The sequence below is a fragment of the Puma concolor genome, chromosome D1, assembly GCF_028749965.1.
Source record: "Puma concolor isolate L17-30 chromosome D1, mPumCon1.1.hap2, whole genome shotgun sequence".
NCBI lineage: Eukaryota > Metazoa > Chordata > Mammalia > Carnivora > Felidae > Puma > Puma concolor.
The window spans coordinates 92,906,956-92,923,874 of record NC_141676.1 but is presented as its reverse complement, the minus strand read 5'-3'; the positions used below and the strand labels follow the sequence as shown (position 1 = coordinate 92,923,874).

The 16,919-nt window shown below is 51.1% G+C and overlaps 1 protein-coding gene across 5 annotated transcripts in view; it reads right to left on the bottom strand.

The window, feature by feature from the left end:
* Window positions 1-13,140, bottom strand: part of KIRREL3 (kirre like nephrin family adhesion molecule 3) — a 554,399-nt gene extending 541,259 nt beyond the window's left edge. Inside the window, exons 1-2 of one of the 5 annotated variants that reach the window (XM_086678697.1) lie at window positions 12,920-13,140; window positions 10,070-10,523 (exon numbers count right to left, since the gene is read on the bottom strand). In XM_086678697.1, the coding sequence (XP_086534823.1) occupies window positions 10,070-10,124 (55 nt within the window). In that variant the 5' untranslated portion in view covers window positions 10,125-10,523; window positions 12,920-13,140. The remainder of the gene's footprint in view (window positions 1-10,069; window positions 10,524-12,919) is intronic. The other 4 variants (XM_086678698.1, XM_086678699.1, XM_086678700.1 and 1 more) reach the window with 4 other exon arrangements.
* Window positions 13,141-16,919: the final 3,779 nt, after the last annotated feature.

Genomic DNA, 16,919 nt, shown 5'->3' with positions numbered 1-16,919 from the left:
GTGGCCCCTCACACAGCCTTTTCTCTGTAAGAAAAAGGCTTCAGAGGCCAGCTCCCTGCTGAAATGGGACTCCCTGTGAATGTGGGGTAGCATCCTTCAGCCAGGTGTGGAAGAGTCCTAGAGTATGGAGGGTAAAGCCACTGGGAGGTTAACTGGCTACCTCTCTGTCACAAGGGGCAGGCAGGGAGGGCGGCAGTCGCTTCTCCTGTGGTACCTGGGATGGGTCTCCAGGAAAAAGCTCTACATTTCTGTCCCCTGGTTGCCTGCATGATGAGCCAACCTGGCCCCAGTGTCACTCTGAAGCTGTCATAGCTCCCAGCATCGCCAAGGGTGACAGGTGGACTGTCACACTGCACCAGAGCCGAGTCACCTGTGACACTTGCAGGTGACTGACAGAAATGGGAACTGACATGCATTAAAGAACAGAAGGACAGGGCTGGGTTTTTCGCTGAAACTGAGGAGTGGGTGGCTTGCCGGAGGATGTTTCTCTTGGCAGCGTCCCTGGTGACCCAGTGGGCATTCAAGGCCTTACTCGGAGAGGAACAACTTCCCACTCCGAATAGTGGGGATCCTTCCTCTGCCCTCCTGTGGGGGCCTGTCAGCCCCTGCACCTGTGATGTCAGAAACACGGCTTTCTCTTCCTTTTACTGTTTCTCACCATTCAGTCCAATATTTCAACATGTATTCAGAGTCTCCTATGTGCCGAATAGCATGCCTAGCATCCACATGGGTGGATGGATAAAAGAAATGGATATTTTAATCACCAACAGAGAATAAAAGTTCCTCACTGCCATTGCCTTTTGTGTGTGTGTGTGTGTGTGTGTGGGTGTGTGTGTGTGTGTGTGGGTGTGTGTGTTAAAACAGCTCCAAAAGGGGGCGCCTGGGTGGCTCAGTCAGTTAAGCGTCCGACTTCGGCTCAGGTCATGATCTCACGGTCCGTGAGGTCGAGTCCCGCGTCGGGCTCTGTGCAGACAGCTCAGAGCCTGGAGCCTGTTTCGGATTCTATGTCTCCCTCTCTCTCTCTCTGACCCTCCCCCGTTCATGCTCTGTCTCTCTCTGTCTCAAAAATAAATAAACATTAAAAAAAATTTTTTTTAAAAAACAGCTCCAAGAGGAACTACCCAAGCAACATCTCCTTGACTGCTATTCAACCCAAGAGGCTGGCCTCTTATTCCCCTGGGGAAACCTTGTGCCCTCAAGGTAAAAGCTGAATGCCAGAAGATGAAGGAACCCACTCAGAAAGAGTCGGAAATCAAAAGACAGAGCTGCAGGGCTAGGTCGTGGTTCGAAGGTCAGCTCCCTGATTTTCACCGGAAATCCTTGAAATCCTTCTCTATGCCTCAACATGGAGGATTCCCACAAGTTAGGAGGACCTGTTCCGTCTTGTGCCACAGCCTAGAACCTTCTACGCTATTTTCAGCGTGGGTGACGTGGAGCAGCTTAAGCCTCCCCGCGTCTTGAGAAGCGCCAGGGCAGGCGAAAAAGGGAACCAGAGGAGAGTGACTCTGGTCAAGGGACACGACCTTTCGGAGGGCAGGACAGCTGCCTCTCGTGCTATAAGCAGTGCTTGTGAATAGCACTCCACAGCTTGGGAAGCTCGGTATCAACGCTCCTCCTCATCATCCTCATGCAAACATTCTTATTACCACCACCACCACCACCATCCAAAAGGATGTGCCTGGCACGGGCAAGAAAATGTGCCGGACAGAGCCATCTGTAACACGTCGTCTATCTTCTAGGAATTCATTAGCCCAAATCAATAGGCTGTGGCTAATAGATAAGATTCAGGGAATCGTTGGGTGGGTGGGGATCTGGATGACATCTATTCTAACTCTTTGATCCACTGCTTGGGAAGGGACTCTTCAAGTCTTGGTGGCCCGAATTCTACTCTTAGAATGCTTTCAGCAATGGGAGACTATTCAATAGGCTGGCCTTAGACACTAGAGTTAAATAGCAACCGTCTGAGAAACGTCACTGCCTGTTTTCTTGCAAAACAATGCAGGTTTTGCTTCGCCATCGAGCTTGTTCTTAGTCCCCATTCACGCCTGATGAGAGCAGGCTCAAACATGGAACACATGAGAGGATCTGATGACGTTCTTTACTCTTGAAAGAAAGGTTACTTGGTGGGAGAGACCTGTAAACATCCCTAACGTCTTCCGGGTAGAATCACTTAGCCTGTAACCTTGTTTTCCCCAAAGACAGCACAGCTTCTCTTCAGAAGAGCAAAGAAATCATCAGCAAAAGGTCTCTAGGCATTTTCCCCTTATCTCATTCTTGTTCTTGTCTCCCTACTTGGTTTACCATTCGTCCTCAATGCGGGGCTGGCATGGGGAAATCCCATTCCTCGGTGCACACACCATCTAACAATCCAGTGTGTCCCCAGCCATCCCAGCTTCCATGTCTCTTTCTTTCTTTCCACATTCTGTATCTAACGCACTGTTCCTAAGTGTGTGTTTACCCAACCTTCTTCTCTGCCTTCCTCCGGAATGGAGACCAACAGTTAAGGTCGGTTCGTCCATACTTACCCTCTTGCTCACTTTTTTCCACCCCTTTGGAGGCTGGCTATGGAGGAAGAGGAACTGGAAAGAGTTGAGTATTTTTCCATTCAAGTCCCATATAAGAAACAGGGGATACCAAGAAAAATAAATCACATGTGGATTCTTCCCCCTTTTTTGTCCATAGGACCCAAGGCGTAGAGAGGAGTACAGACCCAGAGATACTAACAATGTTTCTAAAGACAGATTTAATCCTGATGGTCTATCATCAAACATTTAGCACGGTATTTTTGACAAGCTGACCCTCTCCTTCCCAAGCTTCTTACTACCCTCAGCACACTCACATTCCAGCCACCCACACTACCCACTGCTTCCGAATATATGACATTCTATCCTGCTTTCTTTCTTTTGCATACACTCTAAGCCACAGCCTGAAATACTCTTCTCTCTCCCCCCAACCCCCCCCCCCCCCCCCCCCCCCCCCGCCGGGAGGGCTCCCAGACATCCTCTGAAATCGATACAGCCTTTCCTGATGCCCTAGGCCATTTCGGCCGCTCTCAGAATACTCCTGGCAACTCTGAGCCCATCACGTTGTGACCGTGGGTCAAAGTGTCTGCTCCCTGACCCGACTGACCCCACTGGGGCAGAAATACTGTCTGAGGGGTCTTGGAATCAAAAGTCCCTGGCACAGCGCCCACCGCACAGTAGGCCCACGATGCGCGCTGGCCAAGTGGTCAAGGGCTGAGCTTCGGTGTCATAGCGTGCTATCTGATCACAAAGGACGGACTGAGAGAATGTGGCTCTCTGAGACACCAGGCGATGTGGAGCCCCTGGGGATAAAGTGTGGAAAGACGAATGCGAGGCTTGGTGGTCACTGTTCCAAGTCGGTGTCAGATTTCAAACTCCTGTCTTCTAGGCATCGGTTAGAAAGACACTGAACTTGCAATAACTGTCCAGGGAACACAGGCCAAGTAAGAAGACCATCTTGATAATTCAGCCTGATAACCACACATCTTTTTCATACTGACAACCCAGCCCTGGCAGTTTTGGTTTCAGTTTTCCAAAAAAACAGCCTCAGGTAAAATCTCTCTCACTCTGCCCAGGAGGAAACCAACCCCAGGTGGAAGATTACAGGGGGGATCTCACCTCCCCTTTCAGGAAAAGGAAAAGGAAAAGGGCGGATGTGTCCTAAATTCTGGACATCGCTACACTTTAGCAATGAGTGGTGTCCGTCTAGTCTAGGGTGGGGTCACAGATGGGAGGAATCTGGAGAGGGCATGAGAAGACTTCTAGACTGTGGGGCGGGATGGGGGAGGGGAACCTCCCCGGGGCATGCCCGAGGAACCCGGATCTGGCTACTCCCTTGCCTTTATTTCCAGGAAGGAGATGGGGGAGTGTGAACTCTCCCCTCCAAGCCCCAGCAAGGGCTGCAACAGAGTGATTCCACAGGGAGCACGATTCATCCATGCTGGCCGCTATTTCCATGGGTTTGCCTTGTTACGAGCATACCCAAGAAAAGCTGACATTTATTTAATCCTCGTAGTGGTGTTGACTGTGTACTCACCGAAACATTGTATGCTTGCGGAAGACATTTGTTTCCAAGCAGCTTATGCTAAATTGCAGTGATATAAAGGAAACACTTATCCAATATTGACATTTACTGACTTCTAGAAATGTACAGCCAGAGTACTCATTTTTAAAGTCAGGAGAAGACAAAAGAGGAAAAGCACAATGTTTGATCCCTAGCTCCTTCAGTGGCTCAGGAGCAAGAAGTTAATTCACGCTCACGTTAAATATGGTGGTGGAGATCCTTACTCTATGGCAACAGCGTGGGTTCTGAGAGCGTGTGGAATGTTGAAGCCCTTCTATGCTGAATTCCCAAGCTCTGGCAAAAAGCAGGACACGACATTCTTTGCGTGAATGTGGGAGAAGTATTCCAATGATCTATAAGGTATCTATATTCTTTTTTTTTTAAGTTTATGTATTTTTGAGAGGGAGAGAGAGAGAGAGAGAGTAGGGGAGGGGCAGAGAGGGAGACACAGAATCTGAAGCAGACTCCAGGCTCTGAGCTGTGAGCACAGAACCCAATGCAAGGCTCAAACTCACAAACCAGGAGATCATGACCTGAGCTGATATCAGAGGCGTAACTGACTGAGCCACCCAGGCGCCCCTAGGTATCTGTACTACTGGGCGTGCACACCTAACTGTAGTTTCTGGTTTTCCCTAGGGAAAAGAAAGTGATATGCAGTGACATCAGGGACAGCAGTGTGCCTCAATGTAGAGGGCTGTCTGGATCACTCCCCTCGCTGGGAATGAAAACCCTCTCTATTTGGAAAACAGGGTGAAGCTCGTACATTCCAGCACGGGATACTGCCTCACTCCCTGTGGACAGCAGTGAGGCGGACGTGAAACCCAAGGGGAACAGACAACGCCTGGAGCTGGAGCCCCTACCAGCCCCGGCACCATGAACACTGGGGTGTCCACTGACTCTACGGAAAGGCCGGAGCCCCAATCGCTGTGCTGCAAGAACCACCATGAGATCAGGATTATTGGAGTGGTTAAGAGTCCAGCCTGCTCATGATCTTTAGAAGCTTCCCCACTGCTGAATTAGAGCGTCCCTGCTCCCAGGCACAGGTGGGGTACAGGGCCTCACTCTTTCTAGGTTGACCCCTATTAAAAATGCCTGCCCTGGTGTTTCACCTACAAGTTCAGGGTTTTAGAAGGATAAGGCCTGTGGCCTGCGATGATGCCTGCGCCCGTGTGCCTCCCTCCCCACCCCTGGTTTACAGGAGACCCTAAAGTGAAATGCTGTTGCCCCCCACCCCAGCACACTCCTCTAGGCAGGCAATTTTCTTCTCCTTGTTCATGTTTCCAAAACAGTTTATCTTTTTATCTCCTTGGAAGAAAAGTACTCTGCAAATCAAAGGTATCATTAGTATTGTTATTATTTTGCTATTGAAATCTCTTGAATTCACTCTGGATTATTCATGTGCTTTTCTGGGTCTGCAATATAATGCCGCCTAAGTCACCCCCACTGGGCTGAACAAAAAAGAAAAATTGCATCTTCAGGCCTAATCCCCTGCTCCACCCCGTCTCCTGCTGGCCCTGGCTCCCACCCACACAGGCACACCAGGGAGAGCGGCTCCTTGGTCCCATGCCTAGCTGGCTGCTGCCATGTTCCAAGGAAGATCCTTCTTTGTAACCCAAGAGGGAGGCCCCACTCCATACCCTGTAAGTGCAGGGTGAAGGCTCTGACCCCACCCGCACCCCTCTTCCCCTGGGGAGTTTCTCTTCCTTCCTCAATAGGTCCGGCTGGCAACAGAAAGCTCCCTGCTGGGCTTTCACAGAGACCACCCCCATGCCCAAGAGACGCGTCCCAGCTGCCCTCACCCAGAAGCTCTGTTAAAGAAGTGGTCCCGCACCCTTGGCAGTTGGGCATTGACCTTCTAGGACAAAAGAAGCTATTCTTCCTCCTCTAGACAAGACGTCATATCACTTGGGGTGCCAGTGGGGGGAGGAGCATCGTGCTTGCTACTTGCCTCATCTTTTGTTACGTGACGGTTCTGGGCAAGGGGAAATGTCTGCTAAGTTGTTCACTCCCAGTTTCTTGTTCCAGTGCCTTCTCAGCCTGTACCCCCTATGATCCCTCCATTCCTTCAGCTGCCTCTGATGTGCTCAGGCTATCTTCTGGTGCCCCTCCCCGTTCCCAAGGGCGTTTCTTGCAAGTTAAGGCCTCCTTCTTCTCCATGCTTCCTGCCATCCCCTGTGGCTTCCCTCGTCTTAGCCGGCTGTCTCCACTCACAAGCTATGCGCCCCGCGTCTGGTTCAGGCTCTCCTATTCCCTTCGAGAGTCATGTCACCACGAACCTCCCTGCTCCTCTGGTAGACATCTGACAGCTCTTTTGGTGATTCCTGCCAGCAAGTCAGGAGGGCAAGTCACTTAGGGTCTTCCCAATGGGGAGGTGACACCCCAGATTAATCCTCAACTCAGGGACGTCATGGACAGGTAAAGGCGAGTTTTCATTCCCACCCCAACACGTTCAGAGCAGCACAGCACACATGTCAACCCAACAAGAGGTCTGGGCTCTCCAGAGCTAGAACCCTCAGACCCACAAAGTAATTAGGCCGGACCGGACTCCGTGGGAGTGCTAGGCGAAAAGGTCAGCGAGCAGGGAGGAGAACAAGTTTCCAAACAGCGTCTGGGTTCAAGCCACCACCTTTGCGTCCCTGCCCCTTCCCCAGACCGTCTCGGCGTTGAGATGGGCTGGAAGGCAGGGATCTTGAGTCCTGCTAGCACACTAGTCCTCCGTAGCTACTTAAGAGGTGGATGTGCGGGCTGGATGGGGTGGCTCTTGAAGACGAAGGAGGGCACAGAGGGAAATCGTTGTGGGCCAACTTAAATGATAAAGGGAAAAAAATACAGCAAGTTCTAACTTTACGGATGACAAGAGAATCGATTCTTTTTCACCCAGGGGCAGAACATGCCTCGTCTCTGCAGGAGGCAAATTGTGCTGTGACATTATCCCTCTCTGTACAAAGCACGCGGCCCTGACAGCTGATGGAAGAGGCAACCCCAGCAAGAGAGAAACCCACACGCAGCACAGGCTGGCAGCTCTCCATTTCTCTGTGGGGGGAGCCAGGCCCACGGACCTTGGCTGGGGCGGAGATGGAGGGATGCCATTTGGCCTTTTACTGCCACCTTAGGAAAGGGAAATGAATCTTTAATCTCCATCTACACGAAAAGCCCAAACTTTAAAAGAAGAGGGGATACAGCGCGACACGGACATCAGTTATACTTGAACTTCACTCTCTAAAGGGTTACGGAGAAAAGTAAAGGTGAACCAGGAATGGACGACTTAGAAGAGAGGGACTCTAGGAGTCTTTCCTTATATGTTTTGGCATCAAAGTCTTCAGAGCACGGTTGGGCGCTCTCCCTCACTGTGCAAACGAAGGCGACGGGAACAGGAAGCACCAGAATTGTGTTTCCAGAAACTCTGACATGACACATAGGCTCCCAGGGTGAGAGGTGCTGGGAAGCAGATGGAGGTGTCACCAGAGTGCCAGAGAAAGACCTAAAAAGAACCCTGGACGTTTGTTTTCTCTGAGGGGGGGGCATTCCCGAGTCTCTGCACTTTTGCTCCGAAAGTAGCCCAGGAGGAGGAGGGGTGGGTCAGATGGGTGGCTCAGCGGGGGGCACGCCAGGCAGGGTGCAACTTCCATCAGGGGGATGTCCGCGGGTGTCACCTACGGCCTGCGGGCTAGTCCCCTCACGACCTCTTGGAAGTGGACACGCTCTGGCTAATAACTTGGTAAATGCATGGCACTCTGGAGGTGGGCACAGGATGTGAACTAATCGTGTATGTACAGAGGGTCAAACAGAATCCCCTGGGGGGGGGGGTTCACGATACTCGCAACAGCATCCACATTAAAATACATGTCTACCGATCAAGTCAGAAGGTATATCACAAAAGTCCACAAAAATTGTCCCACTTGGCCCTTAATTCCTGTCATTAGAGGCTGTCTATTCACAAAATGTACAGGGTCCGGGGAGGGGGTATTCTGACCGGCTACGTTCACTTTGTCTCACTGTCTTTCTTTCGGCCCGTTCTGGAGCCCCGTGTGTAGGTAGGACATCTATTATTTGGGAGGGTGGCCAGTGCTGACCAAGCTCAGAACGCTCGGGAATAAGAAACCAGGCACTGCACGATGCTGTGGTTTCTTCCTAGTGCTCTCAGGGCTAAGGGTAGATGAAACACAGCATTTAACCTCCATAGGTAAATATTTAAAGATTCATATGAGACAGAGAAGAAATAGCTCGGTGCTGAGAAAAGGATAAGAAAAGCAGAAGATGCACACACTGCGATGCTTCAGACAGCCAAAGAGGCACTTAGATACCAAAGGCTTCTTATGCCAATCTAGAGGGGAATCAGAGCTCAAGCTTTCTAACAACGCGTGGACTGATTAAGACGTGCACTAGTCCCGTGAACATGGGTGGAGGGGTCTGGGGGCTCCTCCTTTTAGGGATTCTCCATGCAACTTCCTGAGTAAATTGGTAAGAGGCAAAGGAGAACAGGAGTGTGTGTGTGTGTGTGTGTGTGTGTGTGTGTGTGCGCGCGCGCCCATAAGCAAGCACAGGGGCATCCAAGAAAGAGGGTAATCTCACAAAATGGTAATAGAACCCAAACTGTTTCTGTACCAGTGTTCTGAGATAGTTCGTATTCATTCAGCCTGAAAACTCTCGGGAAGGCAATTTATCTTCCTGCTGCTGTAGGGAGCCCTGGTGAGATGCACACAACCATATGAATACATGAGTGTGTGCGCCTGTGTGTGTGTATACACATTATAACTACATACAGGGGTGGGCGTATACATACTGTTACGCGGAAAGGCCCCTCAGGGGTAATGAGGATGGCCATAAGCAAAGTTTGACAGGGGGCGAATCTGCAGTGACCACAAGAAGCAGAGGAAGGAGGCGTGGGTCTTTGCTTACATGTGGCTTCTCCCTGACAGGGAGAGAGAAGGAGACATACTGTTTGCTCGCAAAGCCAGCCACCCATGGCGGAGCTCTGCTTTCTTGAAAACTTTTACCCTTCATTTAATCAACAGATGGACGTGCTCTGTTGTGGATTTCTCTGAGAGAGTCCTGTCCCTCTCAGAGCCGTGCTGGCTGGCACAAATGTTGCCTCAGATGGCAGAGGCAGCGTTGGCATTCCAAAAGAGTGGGAAGGAGCCGGTTTACTTATCCCCTTCACACTCAATTCCACAGGTGACTTTTGATGCCTTTGGCTAAGTAGGCACTGGCAATCCCTCCCCAGAGTGCCCTCCCCTCCCTTCAGGAACACCGCCTGGCCCCGAGGCTCCCAGAGGCAGGGAGCCAGCCCGGAGGTAGCAAAGTTCTTTGCAGAGAAGTCCACCAGCTTCTCTGCCCCTGCTAGGCTGCAGAAAGGAAACAATCAGCACCAGGGGCGAAATTTCACTTGAGACCCTGAATCCACGGCTGTGTAGGATTCAGAATTCAGCCTTATTCAGAGGACCCGATGAGATTCAACGAAAACGCTTTACAAGCTTTTCCCAACCGCTGCAAATTACCCCCACGGTGCATTCGGTAATCTGCAGCCGCACACAGTGGCTTTGGAATTACACTCAGGCAAGTCAGACCGTATTGGAGCTGAAATATCCACCTTGCACAAAGCCCTCCTTCCCTACCCTCTCCTTCTCCAACCTGAGTCTGGCGGAGACGCGGTGCCCAGAAGTTCAGAGCGGCATCGCCACACAGCCACCGCCTAATTAACATACCGGGAGCATAAAGAACTCATTTGCATCGGAGAGTTTGGGCTGGATGTTGACAAGTGAGAGGAGAGAGTCACCCCTCCCACCCCCTGCCTTCCAAAGGAAAATAAACAGTACCATTTTGTTGCATTTGCGAAGGCAAAAGAGCAAGGCCAGCGCATCTCGGACGCGTCCCTCAGTTCGAGTTTCCGAAGCCTGCCCCCCATTCCTGCCCTCAGCCTCCCGCGCCCTGACAACAACCCAGCCGACTTTCTTTGCAACTCCGGCCGCGCGGGGGGTCCTACCTTGACTGAACAGGAAGAAGCACACGAAGAGCAGATCGAGCTGGAAAGGTTTCATTCCTTAGCGCAGCGAGGGGAAGCCGGCGGGGCAACTTGGGTTTGCAGTTAGTTTCTCTTCCCGGGCGGCTCGCCGTGCTCAGCCTCCGCCGCGGTCCTCCCGGGTTCGCGCCAACCATCTGTCTGTCCGCGCGTCCGTGCGTCCGTGCCTCCGCGCGCGCGGCCCCCGGCTCTCCCTGGGCCTCCGGGTCTCCGCAGCCTGCCGAGGCCAGTGGCCGGCTCCTAGCCGCCGCGGGAAGCCGGGATCGTCAGCGACGTCCCCGCTCGGAGCAGATCCATTCTGTGGCTCTCGGCAGCCCGGGCTCACGGCTTCCTCCGGCGGGCTCCTCCCACCGCGAGCTCGCGGGCGGGCGGGCGAGGGAGCCAGTGACGAGTGACAGAAGGGCTCCTTTCACTGAAGCTGGGGCGGGGGGAGAGGGAGGGGAAACAGGTCATAATTAAAGAGGAAACACTTGGAGAAAGGAGATCTATGCGAAGCGGAGGGGGGAGGCTCTGTTCTTTCTCGCCTTCTCTCCCCACCCCCCTACCCCCCACCCCCGCATTTAGGGGGAAATTCAGCTTTTGTCACCGTTACTGACCAAAAGGCATCTTGAACAGGGAGCAGGCTGTGACTTTTTGTCCACACCACATAATGTTGTTCAACGGGAGTGAAGTTAAGCATGACTATATGCATGCACACGCATTAAAATATGCATGCCCTGCCTTTTGCACAGGGGACTGGGAACCGGCTGAAAGGGAAAAGGGAAGCCGCGAGGGTTGGAGGGAGGGCGGGGGGATGCATCTTTCCCCAGGAAGGACTTGGCCAGTGTGTGCAGCGGGAGTCTCCGGAGTTGGGGAAGAGATAAGCACGTTTTGCATTTTTTGGAGACTTTCCTAGGAGGGGGAGGTAGGTAATAAAACCTGAACGTGCAAACCTTAGTTTGCTTTGCACTACTCCTGCAAAACAAAAGGAAGGAACGAGAGGGAAATCAAGCAGGTATGTGACACATGCCCATTTATTATTATTATCATCACCGTGGTTTGTGCATTTCCTAAAAAGGAGACGGGAGCCCGTCTTGGCATTTGCAGCCTCTCCTCTAATAAGCACTCCATCACTCCGAGAGTATCTTTTCTCCAAGAGGTGCTGTGAATCCTGTTGCGAAGGAGAGGCCAAGGTCATAGGCAACTGCCTCCCAAGAACCTTCAGGTCTTTTTTACCTGCGGTGAAACCTACACTCAAATCAAATTCCATGTCTTGGGTGACAACAAAGTGAATTTACCTGGGCCTATTTTCTTGGTGGACATTTAGATATACCTGGGGTACACGGGCACCAAGGGAAATAAAACCTAGGGCACAGACCATGTCTTCAAGAGCTCACGGTATACTGTGGAAGCAGAGGATGTACAGAAGATACAAACTATAAGGATGGTTACAACCAAGTCTAATATGCAGCATTGCATGGAAGAAGGCGGGGGGGGGGGTGAGTAAAGAGTAAGGAGAGAAAAATGAAAGATGTTCTCTTGATGTGTGCCTTTCAGTATAAAACCAAGCATTACTTTCTTCAGTCTCTGGACCTTGGGGAGGCCTTCTGGGAAACTCAGCCTTCCTTCCATCAGTGTTACATACTTGCGGGATTTTGCTGACTTCAAGGCACATTCCAACTCCAAGTTTCCATATGGATGTTAACTTTAAAAATGTATCCCTTGGTATTGGTGAACAAGAGGAATAGGGCCCCAAGAGAAAGTGTGTGCTGGTAAGAGCTTACATCTGGTAGTTGACATCAAAGATCTACAAATTAGTAGGTGTCTGCTTTGTTGACTTTTCTATTCTTAACTTAATAGTTTATTTAACTGCATCCCTTAGAGGCTGTTAAACATATCAAAGGGAAATTTGTAAGCAAGCTTTGGGGGAAAAAAAAAGAAATGCTGAGCAACAGAAACTCAGAGGTCCCCAAAGAGGCACCCTAACAGCTAAATTAGCAAACAAGGTACGGAAACAAAGTGTCAGCACAGCCTTAGCGCGCCAACCTGATGACAGACCACGCAGTGAAACAGAACAGGCAAACCTAGCACATAAATAAGATGAATGATAATTCTAAACAACCTATGCCAGACAACATATTAAGAGGGAGCACATGGCATGAGCTTTCCATGAAATCTACTGGGTGCGGGGAGAAATGTTAAGGTGTGGGCACTATTCCTAAGGCAAGCCTTGCAGTGAGTAAGACGGATAACATTAGAATGTAGATTGTACCTCACAAAGCAACGTTGGGTGTTTTAACTAACATTTATCCCTTAAGCTGCTGCTTCATGTTGACTGTTAATTCCTAAGTGGCCTGGGGCCCAGATTTGCTTAATTCGGCCCCCAGGGAAATATTGCAAAGCCGGGGTCAGGAAGCTAGCGAACTGTGCAATACAAGAAAATCAGGCTCACACACACACACACACACACACACACACACACACACACTCACGCTCAGCCTTGGACAAGAGATGGATGGTAGGAATCTGAGGTTGGAAGGACCTTGTTTCGCTCTCCCACTGGTCCCTGAGACTGGCCTCGTGACCCTCAAACTGGCTCTGATCTCCCTGGCCAGCTGGGCCTATTCCCTTCTCCGCCTACCCCACCCCCCCACCCCCTTCTCCCCGCAGCCTCCGGTCTCCGGCAGAAAGGGGGAAAAAAAAAAAAAAAGCTTGGATTAAGTGGTGAGCTGCCTGCCTCTAAAACGACCGGGAGGCGTTTCAAGCCTGAGTGCCGGAAAAACCACGGCAATCTTCGGCAGCCACCACGTGGGGCAGCGAGAACGACAGCGGTACCTGCAGGACCCACAGCCGGCCGGGCTCTGGCGCCAGCCTCGACGGCGGCCCGGCCATCTCCGCCCGTAGGGTCCTTGGCCTCACCTCCTCCGGGGGTTCGGTTAACCTCCTGGCGCTGCAAGGTGCCTGCGCGCAGTTCGCGGGCGAGGCGGGTGGCGGGAGGCGGGAGGCGCGGAAGGCTCCACCTGATGGAGAAGAGTGGAGAGTCTTAGACCTCGGCGTGCACGGCGCGGCGCGGCGCGGCGAGGCGAGGGGAGGAGAGGAGAGGGGAGGGACATGGAGGGGAGGGAAAGAGGAAGACCGCCTCCCCACCCCCATCCCACCGTGGGAGCCTGCGCGTCCAGAGCCCGGGACGGGAGGCGCTGGGGCTCTGGGCACGGCCTGTGGACGTGACAGCCCTAAAGAGACAGCAGAAAACCAACACTTGGAAAACTGCCCGAATTCTTGTTTTGTGCACATGCCGGCTCCAGGTCTCTGATGCGCCCACAGCGCAAGCCGTGGTCCCTCACCAGCAGGTGGCATCCTCTCCAGCATTTCTTGTCCTGGACCATAGCCCAGGAGGCCGAGTTCATCAATCCCCAGCCCCCTTCTCCAGGGCCTTCAGTGCCCAGTCCTGTGTCCTTTGAACCACCCGGCTCTGGCGTGCGTTACATACGCGGAGGCCGGAGCCCACAGAGAATAGGGCTGGCTCCAAATTCTGCTGCTCGCTGGCCAAGAAGCTTCAGAAGGGCCAAGTCTCCGCAGGACGGCTTCCAAGCCCTGCTCTTCTGGCAGCAAGCGTGCCCCTAGAGTTTTCTGAGGTCTGGGACAAAGAGACCAGGCGGGAGGGGTCCAGGTGCAGCGCTGTGGGGATACTGCCTCTCAATACCCTGAGCGGTCGAGTTCCCACAGACCATGCAGACCCTAGCTCATCGTTACTTTCCAGTGACTGTTCCTTGATGTTAGTGCGATGTCTGGAATATTTATTATTTCCTCCATTTGTGCAAAGGCCTGTTTGGGTACTTAATAACGATGTGTGGAATGAATACATGAATTCCTGTTCTTGGAAAGTTTGTCCTCCAATTGGGGAAAAGTAAACACATGGGGAAAAAATAGGAAACATCTCATTGGCTCTTCAATAAGATAGAAATTGCCCTGGAGGTTGTCTGTCAGGCTGGATCCTTTCTGGATGAGTCTGTCTAGGCCCACTTGCCTGAGGCAGTACCGGAAACTGCCCAGCTGAGAGGTAGCCCAGAGCCCCAACCTTTGGTCCTGTGTTTGCACTGCCCTGCCCTCGGGGCTCCCCTGCACCGCTCCTGATGGCCGGACACCCTCTCCCTGTCTTCTTGTGTTCCCAAGGGGTCACCACCCTGGATAAAGAGAGGAAGAGGGAGAGGCTGTTTTATGAGACAGGCAATCATCACGAGTGGAGCATTTCCTGTTTAATGCCTCTTCACAATATTTGTTGCACAGATACATTATAAACCACATTTCCTTTTGTTTTTCATATATCCTGCCAGTGCTGGCTAATACCCTCTTGTCCAGGGATTTAAACACATCTTGAACAGGCCCCTCCAGGGAGTTTAGGGTAATCTGACTCTCTGTCCCAGGTAAGTCAATAAGGCTCAAAGCCACATATACCTCCAGAGACCAAATGGTCTTCAGGGGTCCTCCTTGGGTGGCAGCCTGTCTGGCCTGGACAGTCACAGCCTTCTAGCTGATTTCTTTTTCATTATCTGAGCCAAGTTTCTTGATTATATCTATGGAGGTGAATTATAAGACGGTGAGCTGTGCTTCCGTGCTGAGTCCGTAGTGCAGAAGGGCCCCAAAGACCAGGTTTCCAGCTGCCAGGAGCATCTCTCAAAGGGCAGGATGAGTCTGTCCCCCTGATTCACCTAAGACCAAGCTTAAGTGAGGGGATCAGGGTGAGTCTATTGACCTGGGCTCTGGCCCGGACACCCCAAACTTTTGTAGCTCCTTAATGAACTGGGACATGTCTTTCTTCCTCTGTGAAAATGACTGGTTTGGGACAATGACTCTCCAGGATCCCTCCCAGTCCTGAAACTCTGGTGCCTATCCTCCAGAGGTTACACTGCTCAGCCTGGAGAGATTTGGAGCCCCTTCCGCAGGGCTCCACATGTCAGGGCAGGTGATTGTGAGTGACTGATGGGAAAACAAGTTGGGCAGCCCTGGAATCTGCATAGCCCCCTCCACTCTCACTGGTCACAGTTTTTCCCCAAGCTGTTCCACGCTCCTACTCTGAATGCTCTCCATCTTTCCCCAACCTGCTCAACTTGTGGCTTCCCTCCTCCGCTTATCTTCCCCGGAACCACGCCTGGATCCTGAGATCCAGGACAGCTTTCTTGAGCATACATTCTATAACTGCATTGAGGCAGACCTTTTATTAAAGCAAGGGAATGCGCATACTGGGGTGGCTAGCTCCAGAGACTCCCTTGGAAGGCAACAAGGACCACGGCACCTTGTATGTTCACTCCATCTTAATACGAATCATCCTTGCCAGGAAAATGTGCCTGCTTGTGAATCTTCCTCGCGATCAGAGGCAGGGCTTCCTCGGTTCACAAGGGTGCACCAGCTCTCGCCCTGGTGGGCGGTAGGCACTCAGTACATAATGTTGAATGAATGGTAAAGTTTTACCCAGTGCCCCACATCCCATTTCCTGTTTTCGGAATCCAATTTAACTTCTTCTTCGCTGTGTTATTAAACCATTGTCAAACATCTGGCATGTGCCTGCCACTGCTCTGGCTGTATTTTATGGGGATGGGTAATGAATTGAGCCTATATATAGTTTGCAAAATGTGGAACACACTTTAAGATGCATAGCACTATAGAAATGAAAGATATTTTTATCTCTCCAGCATCATTCTGCACAAGGAGACAATTCTCTGGCAGCCCTGTTTAAGAACAATAGACCTGGTTAGCCTTGACACACTCATGCATGCAGGGCACTGGGTATTCAATTCACATGGGAGCAGCATTCTCTCTCTCAGCAAAGGCCTGGAGAGGATAATTTACAGGGAAGAAAAGATATGAGAAACGTTATGAAAGGAGGTGACAGATCCCTCATGCCTTGTCTCAGCGTTGGCCGAGTGCATAGGCCAGGACCTCTGTCCAGACTCTGGGGAAGGCACCGAAGACGAGTCTCAGCATCCCTCTTCAGGGCTTGCAACAAGCCTTGTGTCATTTCAGAATACGCCATGTGCTTTTTGTGTACAGGAATAGGCTAATTGTGGAAATATGGGAAGACAAAGTGAAATTCCAGTTTATGACTCATTGGTGATATTCAAAGTCTTTGAAATTATACTGTGTTTATTCTTTTTCTCCATTATTCTTTTTGATAACCACCCCCCCCCCCCGACACAAACACTGATGTGATATATTAGTGAACCATCACAGCATCCAAGGGAACAGCTGTACCTCCCTCGAAACCTCTTAGAGCTTCCTTCCTAGGTGACAAGTTTAACTTTTGCTTATTGTGTGTGGTATTTTTCCTTCCTTCTGTGTTTTCTCTCTTTATCTCTGCCTCCCTCCCTTCTTTTCTTCCTTCCTTCTATCTATATAAAAAAATCTATCAATAGATAGATATAAGAATTATACATCCATCTTTATAAAGTTATATAAGTTCATGTATGTTCAAACTTTACACACACACACACACACACACACACACACACACACACACCTTTTCTATTTAAATGCTAGCAATGGACCTCCTACCCAATATTCTGAGCTCGGGAGCCCTAGACCCAGTTTTCTTCATCTCTGTCTGAAACCCCAGCCTCCTCAATTCATTGCCCAGTCTCACCCACTGTTGTACCACATGAGTCCGTTTGAAACTCAGTTCTGCGATATCTTCCCCTGCTTAAAAATGTGGGTGTTCCCTATGATAGAATATAAACTTTCTGTCATGTTATATACATGGGTTTGTCAAGCAAACATGCCTTTTCTGCCTCATCGCCAGCCCCCTCCTTCACAACCCACCCTTAAAGCCAAATTACTCTTC